We start from the raw sequence: 18,890 nt of genomic DNA on the forward strand, positions 1-18,890 counted from the left end.
CCCGGTACCACCACTTCCGGCACCACGCACTAGGCCTACAGTGCGCCTCGGTTCTGCCCACCTCCTTGCTTGTTCTGCCCACTATGACTCATTTGATTCAATTTGAAACGACAGGCTGTGGTCTATCTTGGTTTAATTATACAAATCTTTGGATTGTCATTCTGCAACGCACTGAGAGATGTCATATCAGTAGATGGCAGCATAGAGACCCTGGGGGATGACTGCTGTGTGAGATGACGTCGCAGCTAGACCCCTCTTGTATTGAGGTCTGCCGAGGTGAAATCTCCATTTTATGAAATCCCGGGGGACCTCTTTTCTCTTAATGATAGGGGCGGGGCGGTGAACGGGTTCGAAGACGAGAGAAATCGGTCTATTACATCGGGTTTTTATTATCGGTTGTGTTGCAACAGATTTGTAGGCGACATAGGCACTTGGTTTGGGATCCGTGTTTTTAAATAACATGGGTAATTGCCACACAGTTGGACCAAATGAGGCCCTTGTGGTTTCAGGTACGTAACGTTAAATTACATTCATCTTCAACTTTGGGAATTCTAATTTAACGTTAGTTAACTACTTTTACCTCTTATTTACACCATGCCAATGACATTGCAGCGTTATTCACAATGGATAACCTCATTTTGTCATTAGCTACGAATTCAGATGCTGCTCTGGCTTTCGATCGTTGGCTATATTTTATTTTGGCTTCTAGCTAACGTTTTTTGTGATGATTTCAATATGCCACACTTCTCCTAACCACCATATGATTGTCAACAACACAACGTTACATCGCATGTATGCTGATATGAATAAGGGATCGTGTTCAACCAAGTCATTGATGTGATTTTCTAGTTTGGGAAATAGGAACGTTGTGATTATGAATAACAGTCTCCGAGTCGCGAGGGAAGGGAGTATGAGAGTGGGTGGATGCATATTACCGTATGGCAGGCCCATAAATTAATAAAAATGTCAGGCCAGATTGCATAATACAGATGAAATGTGGCCTGGTATGTTATAGCCTCAGTGATAGCAACTAATGGAGTATTACCCATGAAATACCTATAAATACAACTCTAAACGTATTATAACTAACATAGGATATAAAAAACAAGGACATATTAATCAGTTATTAATAGGTTGTAATAACTGTCGTAAAGATATAGCTAGTCTATCATATACTGTAGCCTTCTATTTGCTGAGTGACAGTATGGGAGAGAGGTTGCGTGACATGTGAAACCTGAACAAGCCAATGGAATTTGTGGAAGTATGCCTAATATGCTCAAGGCTATCTCATCTGTATGAGTTGAGTTAGAGACATTACAGATGTAGCGTTAGGTATTTTAAGGTCTGGAAACTAGAGCTGTGTATTGCCAGGGACTTCACAATAGGATATTATCACGATACTTAGGTGCTGATACTTGTATCACGATTCTCACATTCTATATGTATTGCTATTCGATACTGTGATTTTATTGCGATTCGATGTTCCAAACATATTACTCACCATATGTCTTCTGCAGAGGGACAAGAGAGAGCCATGAGAAAACAACTTTTGATTTTGATCAGTCATGGAAATAAAAGTGCTGAAAACAAATTGGCACCCTTTTTTAAAAAAGAAGATAAGCTATGAAGGAAAAATACTGGGGTTTTGGTGTAGATACAGGCAACTACCGCAAACATAATATTGAGAAATTATCAAAACGATAAGAAATTATAAATTCAAAAATGATATCCTGATTATGTAACCTTATCGACACCCCCCCTCTCAGTCTTTACAGACCCTGATCTGTAGCCGCATGACTGGATAACGGCAATTAAATGGAAGCCATGTTGCCACATTTTGTTGTGTGTATGCCTAGAAAGATTACAATGCCATTTCCATTAGGCTATTTCAAGGATAGACAATGGATCGGATCCTAGTAGGCGACCCAAAACAACGGCGCCGCAGAAGTGGCAAACGGAGCGTTCTTCTGGTCAGGCTCTGTAGACCGGCACATCGCTCACGAGTATACTACTCGCCAATGTCCAGTCTCTTGACAACAAGGTAGATGAAATTCGAGCAAAGGTTGCCTTTCAGAGAGACGTCAGAGATTGTAACATTCTCTGTTTCACGGAAACATGGCTCACTCGGGATACGTGGCCCACCCGAATTCTTCACGCATTGCGCCGACATAAACAAACATCTCTCTGGTAAGAAGAAGGGCGGGGGTGTATGCCTTATGATTAACGAGTCGTGGTGTGATCATAACAACATACAGGAACACAAGTCCTTTTGTTCACCTGACCTAGAAATCCTTATGATCAAATGCTGACCGCATTATCTACCAAGAGAATTCTCTTAGATTATAATCAGCAGTGATTATAATCTAATCACGGCAGACACCTCGACGGCCCTGAAAGAACTTCATTGGACTCTATGTAAACTGGAAACCACATCCTGAGGCTGCATTTATTGTAGCTGGGGATTTTAACAAAGCTAATCTGAAAACAAGGCTCCCTAAATTTTATCAGCATATCGAATGCGCGACCCGGGCTGACAGCATTCTGGATCATTGCTACTCTAACTTCCGCGACGCATACAAAGCCCTCCCTCTCCCTCCTTTCGGCAAATCTGACCACGACTCAATTTTGTTGCTCCCAGCCTATAGACAGAAACTAAAACAGGAAACGCCCGTGCTCAGGTCTGTTCAACGCTGGTCCGACCAATCTGATTCCACGCTTCAAGATTGCTTCGATCACGTGGACTGGGATATGTTCCAAATAGCCTCAGACAACCACATTGATATATACGCTGATTCGGTGAGCGAGTTTATTAGCAAGTGCATCGGTGATGTTGTACCCACGGTGATTATTAAAACCTTCCCCAACCAGAAACCATGGATTGATGGCAGCATTCGCTCAAAACTGAAAGCGCAAATCACTGCATTTAACCACTGCTTTTTTTTCATGTCAAGAAACATGACCAAATACAAACAGTGTAGCTAATCCCTCCGCAAGGCAATCAAACAAGCTAAGCGTCAGTATAGAGACAAAGTAGAGTCGCAATTCAACGGCTCAGACACGAGACGTATGTGGCAGGGTCTACAGTCAATCCCGGATTACAAAAAGATAACCAGCCCGTCGCGGACACCGACGTCTTGCTCCCAGACAAACTAAACAACTTCTTTGCTGGCTTTGAGGACAATACAGTGCCATTGACACGGCCCGCTACCAAAACCTGCGGGCTCTCCTTCACCGCAGCCAATATGAGTAAAACATTTAAACGTGTTAAACCTCGCAAGGCTGCCGGCCCAGGGGGCATCCCTAGCCGCATAACCTCCACCCTACCTCCACCTTACCTAGACCCACTCCAATAGGCCCACAGATGACGCAATCACACTGCCCTAACCCATACGGACAAGAGGAATACCTATGTAAGAATGCTGTTCATCGATTACAGCTCAGCATTTAACACCATAGTACCCTCCAAACTCGTCATTAATCTCAAGAACCTGGGTCTCGACCCCGCCCTGTGCATCTGGGTCCTGGACTCTCTGACGGGCTGCCCCCAGGTGGTGAGGGTAGGAAACAACATCTCCACCCCGCTGATCCTCAACACTGGGGCCCCACAAGGGTGCGTTCTCAGCCCTCTCCTGTACTCCCTGTTCACCCATGACTACATGGCCATGCACGCCTCCAACTCAATCATCAAGTTTGCAGACGACACTACAGTGGTAGGCTTGATTACCAACAATGACGAGACGGCCTTCGAGGAGCTGGTGAGGGCCCTCGGAGTGTGGTGTCAGGAAAATAACCTCACACTCAACATCAACAAAACAAAGGAGATGATCGTGGACTTCAGGAAACAGCAGAGGGAGCACCCCCCTATCCACATCGACGGGACAGTAGTGGAGAAGGTGTAAAGTTTTAAGTTCCTCTGTGTACACATCACGGACAAACTGAAATTGTCCACCCACACAGACAGCGTGGTGAAGAAGGCGTAACAGCGCCTCTTCAACCTCAGGTGGCTGAAGATATTTGGCGTGTCACTGAAAACACTCACAATTTTACAGATGCACAATCGAGAGCATCCTGTCAGGCTGTATCATGACCTGGTACGGCAACTGCTCCGCCCACAACCGTAAGGCTCTCCAGAGGGTAGTGAGGTCTGCATAACGCATTACCGGGGGCAAACTACCTGCCCTCCAGGACACCTACACCACCTGATGTCACAGGAAGGCCAAAAAGATCATCAAGGACAACAACCACCGAGCCACTGCCTGTTCACCCCTCTATCATCCAGAAGGCGAGGTCAGTACAGGTGCATCAAAGCTGGGCCCGAGACTGAAAAACAGCTTCTATCTCAAGGCCATTTGACTGTTAGATAGCCTTCAATAGCCGGCCTCCACCCAGTACCCTGCCCCGAACGTAGTCACTGTCACTAGCCGGCTACCACCCGGTTTCTCAACCCTGCACCTTAGAGACTGCCTTATGTACATAGACATGGAATCACTGGTCACTTTAATAATGTTTACATACGGTTTTACTAATTTCATGTGTATATACTCCGACATTGCTCATCCTAATTAGAGGTCGACCAATTAATCGGAATGGCCGATTAATTAGGTCCGATCTCAAGTTTTCATAACAATCGGAAATCAGTATTTTTGGGCGCCGATTTCAAAATATATATATATATATTTTACACCTTTATTTAATCTTTATTTAACTAGGCAAGTCAGTTAAGAACACATTCTTATTTTCAATGATGCCCTAGGAACGGTGGGTTAACTGCCTCGTTCAGGGGCAGAACGACAGATTTTTACATTGTCAGATCGGGGGATCCAATCTTGCAACCTTACAGTTAACTAGTCCAACACTCTAACCACCTGCCTCACGAGGAGCCCGCCTGTTACGCGAATGTAGTAAGCCAAGGTAAGTTGCTAGCTAGCATTAAACTTATCTTATAAAAAAACAATCAACGACTGTCGTTGCACCAATGTGTACTTAACCATAAACGCCATCAATGCCTTTCTTAAAATCAATACACAAGTATATATTTTTAAACCTGCATCTTTAGCTAAAAGAAATCCAGGTTAGCAGGCAACATTAACCAGGTGAAATTGTGTCACTTCTCTTGCGTTCATTGCACACAGAGTCAGGGTATATGCAACAGTTTGGGCCGCCTGGCTCATTGCAAACTAATTTGCCAGAATTTTACGTAATTATGACATAACATTGAAGGTTGTGCAATGTAACAGGAATATTTAGACTCATGGATGTCACCCGTTAGATAAAATACGGAACGGAATAAATGTTTTGTTTTCGAGGTGATAGTTTCCGGATTTGACCTAAGGCTTGTATTTCTGTGTGTTTATTCAAGTTAAGTCTATAATTTGATATTTGATAGAGCAGTCTGACTGAGGGGTGGTAGGCAGCAGCAGGCTCGTAATAGTCAAAGGTATATGGTTTAGAGAGAAATAGTCGACGCGTGATAATTCCTGTAATAACTTGCGGCTGAACTTGAAAGGGGTTCCTTCGTTATTTTACCGTTCATGTCTTCCATACAGAATGTCTTGATCTACTTCAAATAAGGTCAGTGTTTCGTGCTTAAACCGCCTCTGCGTTTTGATACCTGTGTAAATCTCACTAGGATAAGGTAACATTTGTGAAAATATTTTCATAAATCCACTCTACAATTTTTAAAATCTTTGCTTGTATTTAGCCAATATTGATCAGAGTTACCTTGTCCTATGGATATCTACACCGTTATAAAATTGGCAAGGTAGTGTAAACCTACACGAAACGCAGACCTTATTTTATGTTAATCTAAGAATATCCTATGGAATAAATTAATGAAGGAACCGCTTTTCAGATTTTGCTAGGTGTCATGGGAATTATGACTCGCACTTTGGTAGTCAATTCTTAACATGTCCATTATTAAAATAGGATTTCCTGCATATAGAAATTACAGTTTTTGTTTTCAACATTCATCACAGGTAACTTAAACTCTATTTTTATTCAACATTTTTATAAAAACTATCCCTCGGTCCAATGACACTGTCGCCAGACGTATAAATGACATTACTATCGATCTTAAAGAACAGCTGGTAGATAAACTCAAAGACAAATGTTTTGCCTCACAGTTCGATGAAGCAACTGACAGCAACAAAGACTGTTTGTTTATCGCTTATGTATGTTTTGACATGACAAACTCCCTGTGTGAGGATCTACATTTTTGTAAATATGTCAGAGACAGAGCCACAGCTGAAGAGCTATTCAAAATGCTGGACTGCTTCCTGACTGAGAATGGGCTAAAGTGAGAGAACTGCATTGGTGTTTGCAGTGATTGTGCAGAGACCATGGCAGGGATGAGAAAATGACTTTGGGCACTCATCAAGAAGGCCTCACCTAATGCTGAGTGGACACACTGTGTTATACACAGAGAAGCACTGGCATCAAGGCACCTTTCCTCTGAATTAAGTGAGGTTATGACTGACGTTGTAGGTGTAGTCAATTTTATAAAGACCAGACCACCAAAAACAAGAGTCTTCTCTGCTATCTGTGAGGAGATGGAAGCTGAACATCAAGCTGTGCTGTTTCACAGTGAAGCAAGGTGGCTGTCCCGAGGAAAAGTCTTGTCCCGAGTTTTGACCTTGCAGAACATTTTTGTGATGAGAACTTCCTGGCAAAACTGGCCTACCTGAGTGACATATTTGGAAAGCTGAACTAAATGAACTAAATCTACAGCTTCAAGGGAAAGATAAACACCTCTCTCAGGTCACAGACAGGATCAGCTCTTTCACATGAAAGCTTGCAATGTGGGGCAGGCGACTTGATGAAGGAAATACTGATTCATTCGAGAACCTGCATGAATTTGTTTACACTACTGACTATGATGCCACCTCAGTGATTCCATATATTAAGGAGCATATTTCATCACTGATGGGATTCTTTAAAAAGTACTTCCCTGAAAACAGTTCCCAATATGACTGGGTGAGAGATCCTTTCAATGCACCAGCTCCAACTAGTTTCAGCTCTGCAGAGGAGGACCAGTTCACTGATATGACTGGGTGAGAGATCCTTTCAATGCACCAGCTCCAACTGGTTTCAGCTCTGCAGAGGAGGACCAGTTCATTGATATGACTGGGTGAGAGATCCTTTCAATGCACCAGCTCCAACTGGTTTCAGCTCTGCAGAGGAGGACCAGTTCATTGATATGACTGGGTGAGAGATCCTTTCAATGCACCAACTCCAACTGGTTTCAGCTCTGCAGAGGAGGACCAGTTCATTGATATGACTGGGTGAGAGATCTGTTCAATGCACCAACTCCAACTGGTTTCAGCTCTGCAGAGGAGGACCAGTTCATTGATATGACGTCTGACTCCACATTGAGACTGAGGTTCACATCACAGACACTGAGTGAATTCTGGCTGAGTGTAGAGAGGCAGTATCCACTCTTAGGGCAGAGGGCCATGGGCATTCTTCTTCCTTTTGCAACATCTTATCTTTGTGAGACTGGCTTCTCTGCTGTTGCTGCACTGAAGACCAAGTACAGGTCCCAGCTAAACATTGAGCAGGAGCTGAGAGTTGCAGTATCATGCTTCAAACCCTGCTTCGAAAAGCTGTGCTCTGCAAAACGTGCTCATTGTAGCCATAAATCCTGGCTTCCTCATTTTGATTTAAAAAAATCAGCACAAATAGTTTTATTCATTTTTGTTTTATAGGTCAAAGTGTTTCATATATTGACTTTTAATAACACTGCTAGCTTAGTTTTGGTTAAAGCTACAGTATGTAACTTTTTGGGTTACCTGACCAAATTCACGTAGAAATGTGACTTATAGATCTGTCATTCTCATTGAAAGCAAGTAGATTTGGTAGATTGTTTTCTTTGTCCGCTATTTCTATGCTTCCCTTATGTTTTGTTTTGGCATATTTTACTTTTGGTGTACACCAGCTTCAAACAGCTGAAAATACAATCTTTTTCGTTAGGGAAAATATATTTCACAGCGGTTTTGATGGCACGATGATCCTTTACCAGTGGCAGTCGGTGCTATTTTAAGATGAGGGAGGACGATTATATATTTTTATCATGGCATTTCTATTACAGCATATTGGATGACTGTCATTCATATTCCATTCACCCAGCTCAATGTAACAATAGGTTTAGGCTACTATTAGAATTTTCCCTGTATCCATAATGAGATTGCTACAACCTAGCCTATGAATTAAAGTTTACAACGTAGGTGCACAGGTCGAGAGAAATTTGAATAATCAAGGTGACAGTGACACATTCAATACTACCTTGCACTCTTGCTTGCATCTAGCTGATCTAGAGTGTAATCATTAGTCCAACAATTTTAAACAGGAGTTTCTATTGGACAAATTCAGATATGTTTATCTTCGTTACGTTTGCTTCGGTTTAAGAAAGTTTAACAGATTCGGCGGAATGAATACATCCCTGATCACACGAAACACAGTTTCATAACAGCCACATACAAACAGCATGATCACTTTGATCATTGTAGCTATAATTTCTTCTCACATCTACGCTCTCTCCTCCTCTCACCTTTACCCTTCGCTTGTGGACTTCAGTGCACAACATATCAGCTGTCTGTGACCAGGCCGAAGAATCTTTCCAAGCCAAACCACCATATCATAACCGCTACACACAGCCTACATCGTTATCACCATTATTAGCTAAGGTCATATTCAACATAGCTACTAGAATTAACACATTAGTAAATCTGCTACAATCAGGCAGTACAGTGTAGTCAGCAAGCAGTTACACCTGCGGGCCTGGTGCCAATAAATTAATAAAACCAAAAGCTTACCTTGACTTGGAAAAGTTCCCGTTTTGGATACCCACAGCCAGCTAGCTAACATAGCATCCCTCTCTGTTTGAGCCAGGTGTTTGAGTAGGCTAAACTAGCTAGCTACATTCGCTAGCTTGATTGGGTGGACAACTTGTCAGTTCATGCTGCAAGAGCTCTAATAGGTTGGAGGACATCCTCCAGAAGGAGGACATCCTCATAATTACTGTGTATGTCTATGGAAGGGGAAGAGAACCATGAGCCTCCTAGGTTTTGCATTGTCCTCCCAGTGGAGGCTACCCTACAAAGCGCTGTGGAGGCTACTGTAAACCTTCATTGCAAAACAGTTTATTTTAATAAATTATTTGGTGACATGAATGTATTTAGAAAGGATAACTTTTAATGTTTCACTACTTTTATTTTCATGAAATTCACTGAGGATGGTTCTCCCCTTCTCCTCTGAGGAGCCTCCACTGTTCTCTACACTAAACTTGCTTTTTTTTTGTCACAAACTAAAATTATGTGAACTACTAGAATTTTAGCAACCAGGGATTGGCAAAGAGATTTTTGCATAGTGCATGTTTAACTGTTTTGAACTACAAGCACAGATGCAACACATTCATTTGCTTAGACATTAATCATGCAAGCATTTTTTTTTGTGGCACAGCATCAGTGAGATTCAACCCTATGATATTCTGTTCTCTATCCATTAGTCCATTGCACCACCAGGATGGAGCTAGCATTCAGTGTTATTTTTAACTCATACAAAGCTGTTGATTTGAGTGTATTCAAAAATACCCCATTTCAAAGGAAACAAACTCTCATTAAGATCTGGTGAGGGCAACTAGTGTGTGCGGCCATCACACCTTAACACACTTAACAAGATAGAGGATAGAACATTTAGTTGACTCTGAGAACAGAATGTAAATGTAAATGTTTTTCAAAAACATTCTTAGAACACTATTTGAACTTTACTAATGTTGTCTGTTTTTTTATTAACATTTTTCTTAATGTTCTAAGAACATGACTTTAAATACAGTGTCTTGCGAAAATATTTATCCCCCTTGGCATTTTTCCTATTTTGTTGCCTTACAACCTGGAATTAAAATTGAATTTTTTGGGGGGGTTGTATCATTTCATTTACACAACATGCCTACCACTTTGAAGATGCAAAATAGCAAAATAGTTTTGGTGAAACAAACGAGAAATAAGACAAAAAAAACAGAAAACTTGAGCGTGCATAACTATTCACCCCCCCCAAGTCAATACTTTGTAGAGACACCTTTTGCAGCAGTTACAGCTGCACATCTCTTGGGATATGTCTAAGCTTTGCACATCTAGCAAAAATGTAAAACATTTAATTAAATGTAATCATTTTTGAACTTTAAGGAAACGTTCTGTTAAAGTAATGAAATAGCAATACATTATGAATTTGCTCCATCTGAAATGCAGCTATGGATTCTGAACAATGAAAGAAATGGCCAAATAATTCCATAGATATGAGCGCTGTCCTATTAGTTTTTTCATATTTAAAAATACCTCATATCATAGCCTTTGAAGCTGACAACCAGGGTTGGAAATTCGATTTTGTCATTGGCGGGTATATATTGGGTTTATATATTGGCGGGTATATATTTATATATATTTGTCATTGGCGGGAATGTATATTTCACCAGCCATGTGGCGGGTGGTCACACAGAGTATTTGGGAACAGTTTTGTTTTTATCCGAAGCCCACATGTAGAAGTTGATCGAATTGACAAGAAAGGCTACTAAGTATGACTTTGTACTTCGTGTTTCTTGGCCAGTTACATCGTTTTGTTCACATGCTATGTTTTTCAATGTTAGTTTGAGTTTGCTGCAACTGTATGCTGCTAGGAAGAGGTTGCAGTCAGAGATTTTTCTCATCACAGACAATAGAGTTACCACGGTAATGGCCCGTCCCTTAAAGGGCCAGCTGAACATTTTTGTCTCACCTAATCATTGTGCTTCATTGAGCATGGATCCCTCCCAAACATGTTTATTAGTGAACTTTTAGCCATTGTTCTTCTAGATTTGTTTGTGTGCTTCTACATTTATTCTTAAAACATTACGTACTCCTTGTAAAAAATGTCAGCGTAGAGCCCAGCTCTATCACTCAGCATTTTGTGACAGGGCAGGAACTTTGTTGATTCTTGATGTTCAGTTGTAGAACTGTTTTTATTATTGGATCTAAATGATTTATTTTAACATACATTGGTTAAAAGATGCAGGTAACAAAAATGAAATTACACAATATACCCCATTACTTCTTACTAGTAATACATTTATTGTTTTTTAAACAAAGCGTGTTCATTAGTTATTTTGTTGTGAGTTTTTGAATAATTATGGAGAAAAAAAATGTTTTGTCTGATAAAAAATGTCAGTGGCTGGTAGATTTTTTTCAATCTACTGTACCTGCTACAATGGCTGGCGGACCAAAAAGTACATTTCCCACCCTGTCGACAACTAGTACCAGTAAGACCCATTGATAACTGCCAAATGTTGCCACAATTGTGTTTTCCAAAACTGTATTTCTGTTTTGAGTGTGAGCTAACTTTCCTGTACTAGAAATGTCACCAACACCATCAATTGTGGTTTGTTGGTGGTGTAGCCTTCTGTATGTGGAGCAACTGTTGAAGTGAAAGTGTCAGGGGAAGTTTTTAGAGACAATGTTTTAGTTTGTGGTCTACAGGAGGCTTGTTGTGACAGACAAGTGTTTACACATAAAGGCCTAAAACTAAGGCTGTGACAGTCATGGAATTTTGGATGACGGTTATTGGCCAGCCGGTTGCAAGCGTGGTGAAACTGAGAAGACATTGTCTGTCCTTTTGAGTTTTGAAACTCATGTTAGGATATGTCAGTTATCCCGTGAGAGCTTTTGTGCCAAACCCACTAAGGTGTTTCAGATGCCAAGCTTATGGTCGTGTTGTGAAGGAGGGAGATTCTGAGATGTGAGAAGTGTGCAGGAGGGCTTGGCACAAAGGAATTTGTAGTATCGGTGGAAAAAACTGTGTGTCAATTGTGGGGGTGCCAATATTGCTGGGGATCAGAAGTGCCCGGTGCGAGATACAGGTTGAGGTTGCCAGGGTCAGAGTAGAACAGAAGGTTTCATTTGCCGAGGCAGTGAAGGGAGTAGAGGATGATGAGTCAAGGGTAGGCCTAGGCCAGTACAGAGTGATACAAATTTGTGCTTCAGTAAGGTTGGCTTCTTAGCATTCAGTGCTAAGAAAATAGACGTTGTGGTGGCAGCTGCAGAGAAGTACTTGGGTGTACAAGGTTTTACTGCAGAAGATTTACAAGCTGTGTTGAATGAAAGAATCCTGTCCTCCCAGGCTGTCAGTTAGGGTCAAAGTAGTGGAATGGGGTGTTTAAAACAATAGTAGAATATAGGTGTAGGGTTAGTTAATGGTGCAATTGTATTTAGGTAGGACTTCCCAACTTTAAATCTTCGTCATACTTATTCTTATTCTTCTTCACACAACACCTCTTATACCGTTTAAGCTAGAAACGACATTCAAACTTTATAACGTGTAAACCAGGGGTCTCCAACAGAAATCTTCTTCTACTTCTCTGCTATTCAAATCTGAAATTATAACAGAATCATCTGGTACCAATCAAACATTACAGCTGTTTAAGTAACAGCATCAACTTTTGACCACTTTCCGAACAAGTTAGACAAAAGGTTAGAGGGTATGACATTTTTGTCTACTTCTCTACTATTTAAATCTGGCAAGGAAACAAAAATATCCACTACGGATCTAAGGATACAGTTATTTAAGTAACTGCATTAACACATTTTCCAAACTTTTTCCGGACAACTGCCGTTCTGACCAGTCTCCCAATAAGTCAGACTCCAGAGATTTGAGACTGGGAAGGAGGTTCATCTTCCAGCAGGACAATGACCCTAAGCATACTGCTAAAGCAACACTTGAGTGGTTTAAGGGGAAACATTTAAATGTCTTGGAATGGCCTAGTCAAAGCCCAGACCTCAATCCAATTGAGAATCTGTGGTATGACTTAAAGATTGCTGTACAGCAGCGGAACCCATCCAACTTGAAGGAGCTGGAGCAGTTTTGCCTTGAAGAATGGGCAAAAATCCCAGTGGCTTGATGTGCCAAGCTTATAGAGACATATCCCAAGAGACGTACACCTGTAATTGCTGTAAAAGGTGGCTCTTCAAGGTATTGACTTTGGGGGGGTGAATAGTTATGCATGCTCAAGTTTTCTGTTTTTTTGTCTTATTTCTTGTTTGTTACACACACAAAAATATGTTGCATCTTCAAAGTGATAGGCATGTTGTGTAAATCAAATGGCACAACCCCCCCCCCCCCAAAATAAAAATCTATTTTAATTCCAGGTTGTAAGGCAACAAAACAGGAAAAATGGCAACGGGGTTGAATACTTTCGAAGCCACTGTAGATTGCTTGCGGAAAAAAATGAAAACTATATATTGTCATTTTTTTTACTGTAACCATTTAAAATGTGCGTAAATGAACATGGTTTGAATGAGAACCATAGGAATACAGAGGTAGCAATTGAAAATGGTCCCTCTCCTTGGTCCATTAAGCTACAAGACCAACTTTAAAACATTCAGGCTATCAAATTCTTTAACCCTTTTATGAACTATAACTAATAACCAACAGTAATTCTTGACCGTTCAAGCGAGATACAGCAAACCAATTTTCATATGTTCAGGCTATCCTAACTTTTCATCCACCTACTTTTTCAACTATAACCAGTCATCACATTACAACTGCAGACACTACCACTACTATAACGTTTTTCAAAACCATACATACAGTTGAAGTCAGAAGTTTACATACACTTAGGTTGGAGTCATTAAAACTCGTTTTTCAACCATTCCACACATTTCTTGTCAACAAACAATAGTTTTGGCAAGTCGGTTAGGACATCTACTTTGCAAGTCATTTTTCCAACAATTGTTTACAGACAGAGTATTTCACTTATAACTCACTGTATCACAATTCCAGTGGGTCAGAGGTTTACATACACTAAGTTGACTGTGCCTTTATTAAACAGCTTGGAAAATTCCTTAAAATTATGTAATGTCTTTAGAAGCTTCTGATAGGCTAATTGACATCATTTGAGTCAATTGGAGGGGTACATGTGGATGTATTTCGAGGCCTACGTTCAAACTCAGCGCCTCTTTGCTTGACATCATGGGAAAATCAAAAGAAATCAGCCAAGACCTCAGAAAACAAATTGTAGACCTCCACAAGTCTGGTCCATCCTTGGGAGCAATTTTCAAATTCCTGAAGGTACCACATTCATCTGTACAAACAATAGTACGCAAGTATAAACACCATGGGACCACGCAGCCGTCATACCGCTCATGAAGGAGACGCATTCTGTCTCCTAGAGATGAACGTACTTTGGTGGGAAAAGTGCAAATCAATCCCAGAACAACAGCAAAGGACCTTGTGAAGATGCTGGAGGAAACAGATACAAAAGTATCTATATCCACAGTAAAACAAGTCCTATATTGACATAACCTGAAAGGCCGCTTAGCAAGGACGAAGCCACTGCTCCAAAACCACCATAAAAGAGATTGTACTTTTTGGAGAAATGTCCTCTGGTCTGATAGAACTGTTTGGCCATAATGACCATCATTATGTTTGGAAGAAAAAGGGGGAGGCTTGCAAGCCCAAGAACACCATCCCAACCGTGAAGCATGGGGGTGGCAGCATAATGCTGTGGGGGTGCTTTGCTGCAGGAGGGACTGGTGCACTTCACAAAATGGATGGCATCATGAGGTAGGAGAATTATATGGATATATTGAAGCAAGATCTCAAGACATCAGTCAGGAAGTTAAAGCTTGGTCGCAAAATGGTTCTTCCAAATGGACAATGACCCCAAGCATACTTCCAAAGTTGTGGCAAAATGGCTTAAGGACAACAAAGTCAAGGTATTGGAGTGGCCATCACAAAGCTCTGACCTCAAACCTATAGAAAATTTGTGGGCAGAACTGAAAAAGTGTGTGCGAGCAAGGAGGCCTACAACACTGACTCAGTTACACCAGCCCTGTCCGGAGAAATGGGCCAAAATTCACCCAAATTATTTTGGGAAGCTTGTGGAAGGCTACCAGAGACGTTTGACCCTAGTTAAACAATTTTAAGGCAATGCTACCAAATACTAATTGAGTGAATGTAAACTTCTGACTCACTGGAAATAATAAACTTTTGTTATTGACCAAATATTATTTTCCACCATAATTTGCAAATAAATTCATTAAAAATCCTACAATGTGATTTTCTGGGAAAAGAAATCTCATTTTGTCTTTCATAGTTGAAGTGTACCTATGATGAAAATTACAGGCCTCTCTCATCTTTTTAAGTGGGAGAACATGCACAATTGGTGGCTGACTAAATACTTTTTTGCCCCACTGTATAAAGCCAATGGTGGGTGGGGGGGGGGGGTGTAAATAGTCCGGTGGCCATTTTATTAATTGTTCAGCAGTCTTATGGCTTGGGGATAGAAGCTGTTAAGGAGCCTTTTGGTCCTAGACATGGCGGTCCGGTACTGCTTGCAGTGTGGTAGCAGAGAAAACAGTCTATGACTTGGGTGACTGGAGTCTCTGACAATTTTATGGACTTTCCTCTGACACGCCTATTATATAGGTCCTGGATGGCAGGAAGCTTGGCCCCAGTGATGTACTGGGCTGTTCGCACTACCCTCTGTAGCGCCTTACAGTCAGATGCCGTGCAGTTGCCATACCAGGCGGTGATGCAACGTGTCAGGATGCTCCCGATGGTGCAGCTGTAGAACTTTGGAGGATCTGGGGACCTATGCCAAATCTTTTCAGTCTCCTGAGAGGGAAAAGGTTTTGTCATGCCCTCTTCACGACTGCCTTGGTGTATTTGGACCATGATAGTTTGTTGGTGATGTGAACACCAAGGAACTTGAAACTCTCGACCCGCTCCACTCCTGCCCCGTCAATGTTAATGGGGGCCTGCCTTCTCCTGTAGTCTACGATCAGCTCCTTTGTCTTGCTCACATTGAGGAAGAGGATGTGTTGTCCTCGCACCACACTGCCAGTTCTCTGACCTCCTCCCTGTAGGCTGTCTCATCGTTGTCGGTGATCAGGCCTACCACTGTTGTGTCGTCAGCAAACTTAATGATGGTGTTGGAGTCGTGTTTGGCCACGCAGTCGTGGGTGAACAGGGAGTACAGGAGGGGACTAAGTACACACCCCTGACGGGCCCCAGGGTTGAGGATCAGCGTGGCAGAAGTGTTGTTGCCTACCCTTACCACCTTGGGGCGGCCCGTCAGGAAGTCCAGGATCCAGTTGCAGAGGGAGGTGTTTTGTTCCAGGGTCTTTAGCTTAGTGATGAGCTTCGTGGGCACTATGGTGTTGAACGCTGAGCTGTAGTCAATGAAAAGGAGGTAAAGGGCAGTGTGGAGTCCGATTGAGATTGGGTTATCTGTGGATCTGTTGGGGCGGTATGCGAATTGGAGTGGGTCTAGGGTATCAGGCAGGATGCTGTTGATGTGAGCCATGACCAGCCTTTGAAAGCACGTCGTGGCTACCGATGTGAGTGCTGCGGGGCGGTAATCATTTAGCCAGGTTACCTTCGCTTCCTTTGGCACAGGGACTATGGTGGTCTGCTTGAAACATGTAGGTATTACAGACTCGGTCAGGTAGAGATTGAAAATGACAGTGAAGACACTTGCCAGTTGGTCAGTGCATGCTTTGAGTACACGTCCAGGTAATCTGTCTGGCCCCGCGGCTTTGTGAATGTTGACCTGTTTAAAGGTCTTGCTCACATCGGCTACCGAGAGCGTTATCACACAGTCATCCAGAACAGCTGGTGCTCTCATGCATGCTTCAGTGTTGTTTGCCTCGAAGCGAACATAAAAGGCATTTAGCTCGTCTGGTAGGCTCAAGTCATTGGGCAGCTCACATTTGGGTTTCCCTTTGTAGTCCTTAATAATTTTCAAGCCCTGCCACATCCGACGAGCATCAGAGCCAGTGTAGTAGGATTCAATCTTAATCCTGTTTTGACACTTTGCTTGTTTAATGGTTTGTCTAAGGGGATAGCTGGATTAGTGTCTGGATTAGTGTCCCGCTCCTTGAAATCGGCAGCTCTAGCCTTTAGCTCGATGCGGATGTTGCCTGTAATCAATGGCTTCTGGTTTTGAAATGTACATACGGTCACCTAGGGGATGACGTCGCCGATGCACTTATTGATGAAGCCAATGACTGTGGTATACTCCTCAATGCCATTGGATGAATCCCAGAACATATTCCAGTCTGTGCTAGCAAAAACGTCCGGTAGCATCGGCGTCATCTGACCACTTCCGTATTAAGCAAGCCACTGGTTCTTCCTGCTTTAGATTTTGCTTGTAAGCAGGGATCAGGAGGATAGAATTATGGTCAGATTTGCCAACTGGGGGGCAGGGGAAAGCTTTGTATGCATCTCTGTGTGTGGAGTAAAGGTGGTCTTCATATCAAATCAAATATTTTTGTTCACATACACATTTTTAGCAGATGTTATTGCATGTGTAGGGCTATGCTTGAAATGCCCTGCCAATTTTTGTTCTTCTCAGACCATTTTGAAATTATATTTTAACATTTTAGGTATATGATCACACTGGTAGCATTTCGCTACACTCGCATTAACATCTGCTAACCATGTGTATGTGACAAATAAAATTTGATTTGATTTGGTAATAGATCATTTATTGTTTTACTTGAGTGGCACAGCTGAGTGAGCTTAATAATTTGCTATTTTTGTACTGGACTGATGGCCTGCATCCAGGGCCTATAATTAACACTCGCCAATGTGGGTAAGAATGTCTAATTCACCAGCCACATTGGCGGGTGGTCACACTCAGGGCTCTAGAGTGCGAGCATTTCATAAATAGTCAAGTATGGGCACAAATGCAAGTTGTGATTTATAGCTAAATAAATGCTGCAGTAGCTATTTTCAAAGTATTTCTGCAACTTTGTTTCATATCTGATAATGCACAAAGAAATTTGAATCCTAATGTTATAGCTATCCCACCTCACACAGAAATACTGCCTGTCTGAGGGGCTGTGAGCACTGTGAGTGAAGTGCTGAAAGATTCATTTTTAGAAGCAATGCGCACAGGCATAAAAGTTTACTAGAAAGTCTACTTTAGTGAGACTTTGTCCTTGTGTTTCTTGGCTATTTACATTGTTTTGTTCCCAACCTAGGTTGCTTTTCAATGTTTGAGTTTGCTTCCACTGTTAGCAAAAAGAGACATCATTGGCCTCAATTAGTGAGATTCTAACAGGCACACAAAACTCCTGGAGTGGCCCTGTTACTAACGTAACCTTAAAAGGGGCAGCTGAAAATGTTTGGTTAAAAGACTCGGGTGACATAGTATTAAATTCAATCGACCAATATATACCACATTGCTTATTATTAATAATACATTTATTAATTTAGAAACATTAATAAGCAAAATCATCCATTTTTTCTGTGTTTTTAAGTGTATTTATGGCAAGAAAATATTTCAGCTGGGAAAAAATCTGGGTAGCTGCTTGATTTAAAAAAATTAGTGGCTTATATACAAAAAAGTACATTTTAGGCCCTGCCTGCATCAGTCTGGGGGCAGGGAGCAGTGGTGAGGCTGCCTCTCACCCGACTCACCGTCCCTCCACTCTCCCTCCCTACGCTGAGAAAATGTTTCTGCCTCATGCACCAATTCATGTTGTTCATGTTGTTACATGTTGTTACATGTTGTTATATGACCAGAGAAAGTGACATTTTCCTTGATTTAAAAAAAGACACAAACCACTAATAATAACAACGCAAGCTTATCGGAACATTTTGCAATACTCATTCATTACAGCTGCAGTGGCTAACAAATGTGTTGACAGTGCTGAATAACAACTTAAACATGAACTTACTCATAAAAACAGCAGCTATTTGCTGTATTCGTTGAGTCTCTCTCTAGTCATAATCTCACAGTATCAACTTTTCTGTGCATTCAAGGCTTCCTTTTACGGTCTATGGCTTGAGGAGACTGTGCAAACACGGTGAGCTTAGCTATCTAATTGGCCAGGTGCACTTGATTTGCTCTCTTGGCCTGC

At 41.8% G+C, this 18,890-nt stretch overlaps 1 protein-coding gene across 2 annotated transcripts in view; it reads left to right on the forward strand.

Annotated features, from left to right (window-relative positions):
- The first annotated feature begins 273 nt into the window (after nucleotides 1-273).
- LOC115135929 (flotillin-2a-like) overlaps nucleotides 274-18,890 on the forward strand; it is a 38,523-nt gene continuing 19,906 nt past the window's right edge. The window contains exon 1 of one of the 2 annotated variants that reach the window (XM_029671157.2): nucleotides 274-509. In XM_029671157.2, coding sequence (XP_029527017.1) covers nucleotides 461-509 — 49 coding nt within the window. In that variant the 5' untranslated portion in view covers nucleotides 274-460. The remainder of the gene's footprint in view (nucleotides 510-18,890) is intronic. The other variant, XM_029671158.2, reaches the window with a different exon arrangement.

This window comes from Oncorhynchus nerka, unplaced genomic scaffold, assembly GCF_034236695.1.
Source record: "Oncorhynchus nerka isolate Pitt River unplaced genomic scaffold, Oner_Uvic_2.0 unplaced_scaffold_3___fragment_2___debris, whole genome shotgun sequence".
In the NCBI taxonomy this organism is placed as follows: Eukaryota; Metazoa; Chordata; class Actinopteri; order Salmoniformes; family Salmonidae; genus Oncorhynchus; species Oncorhynchus nerka.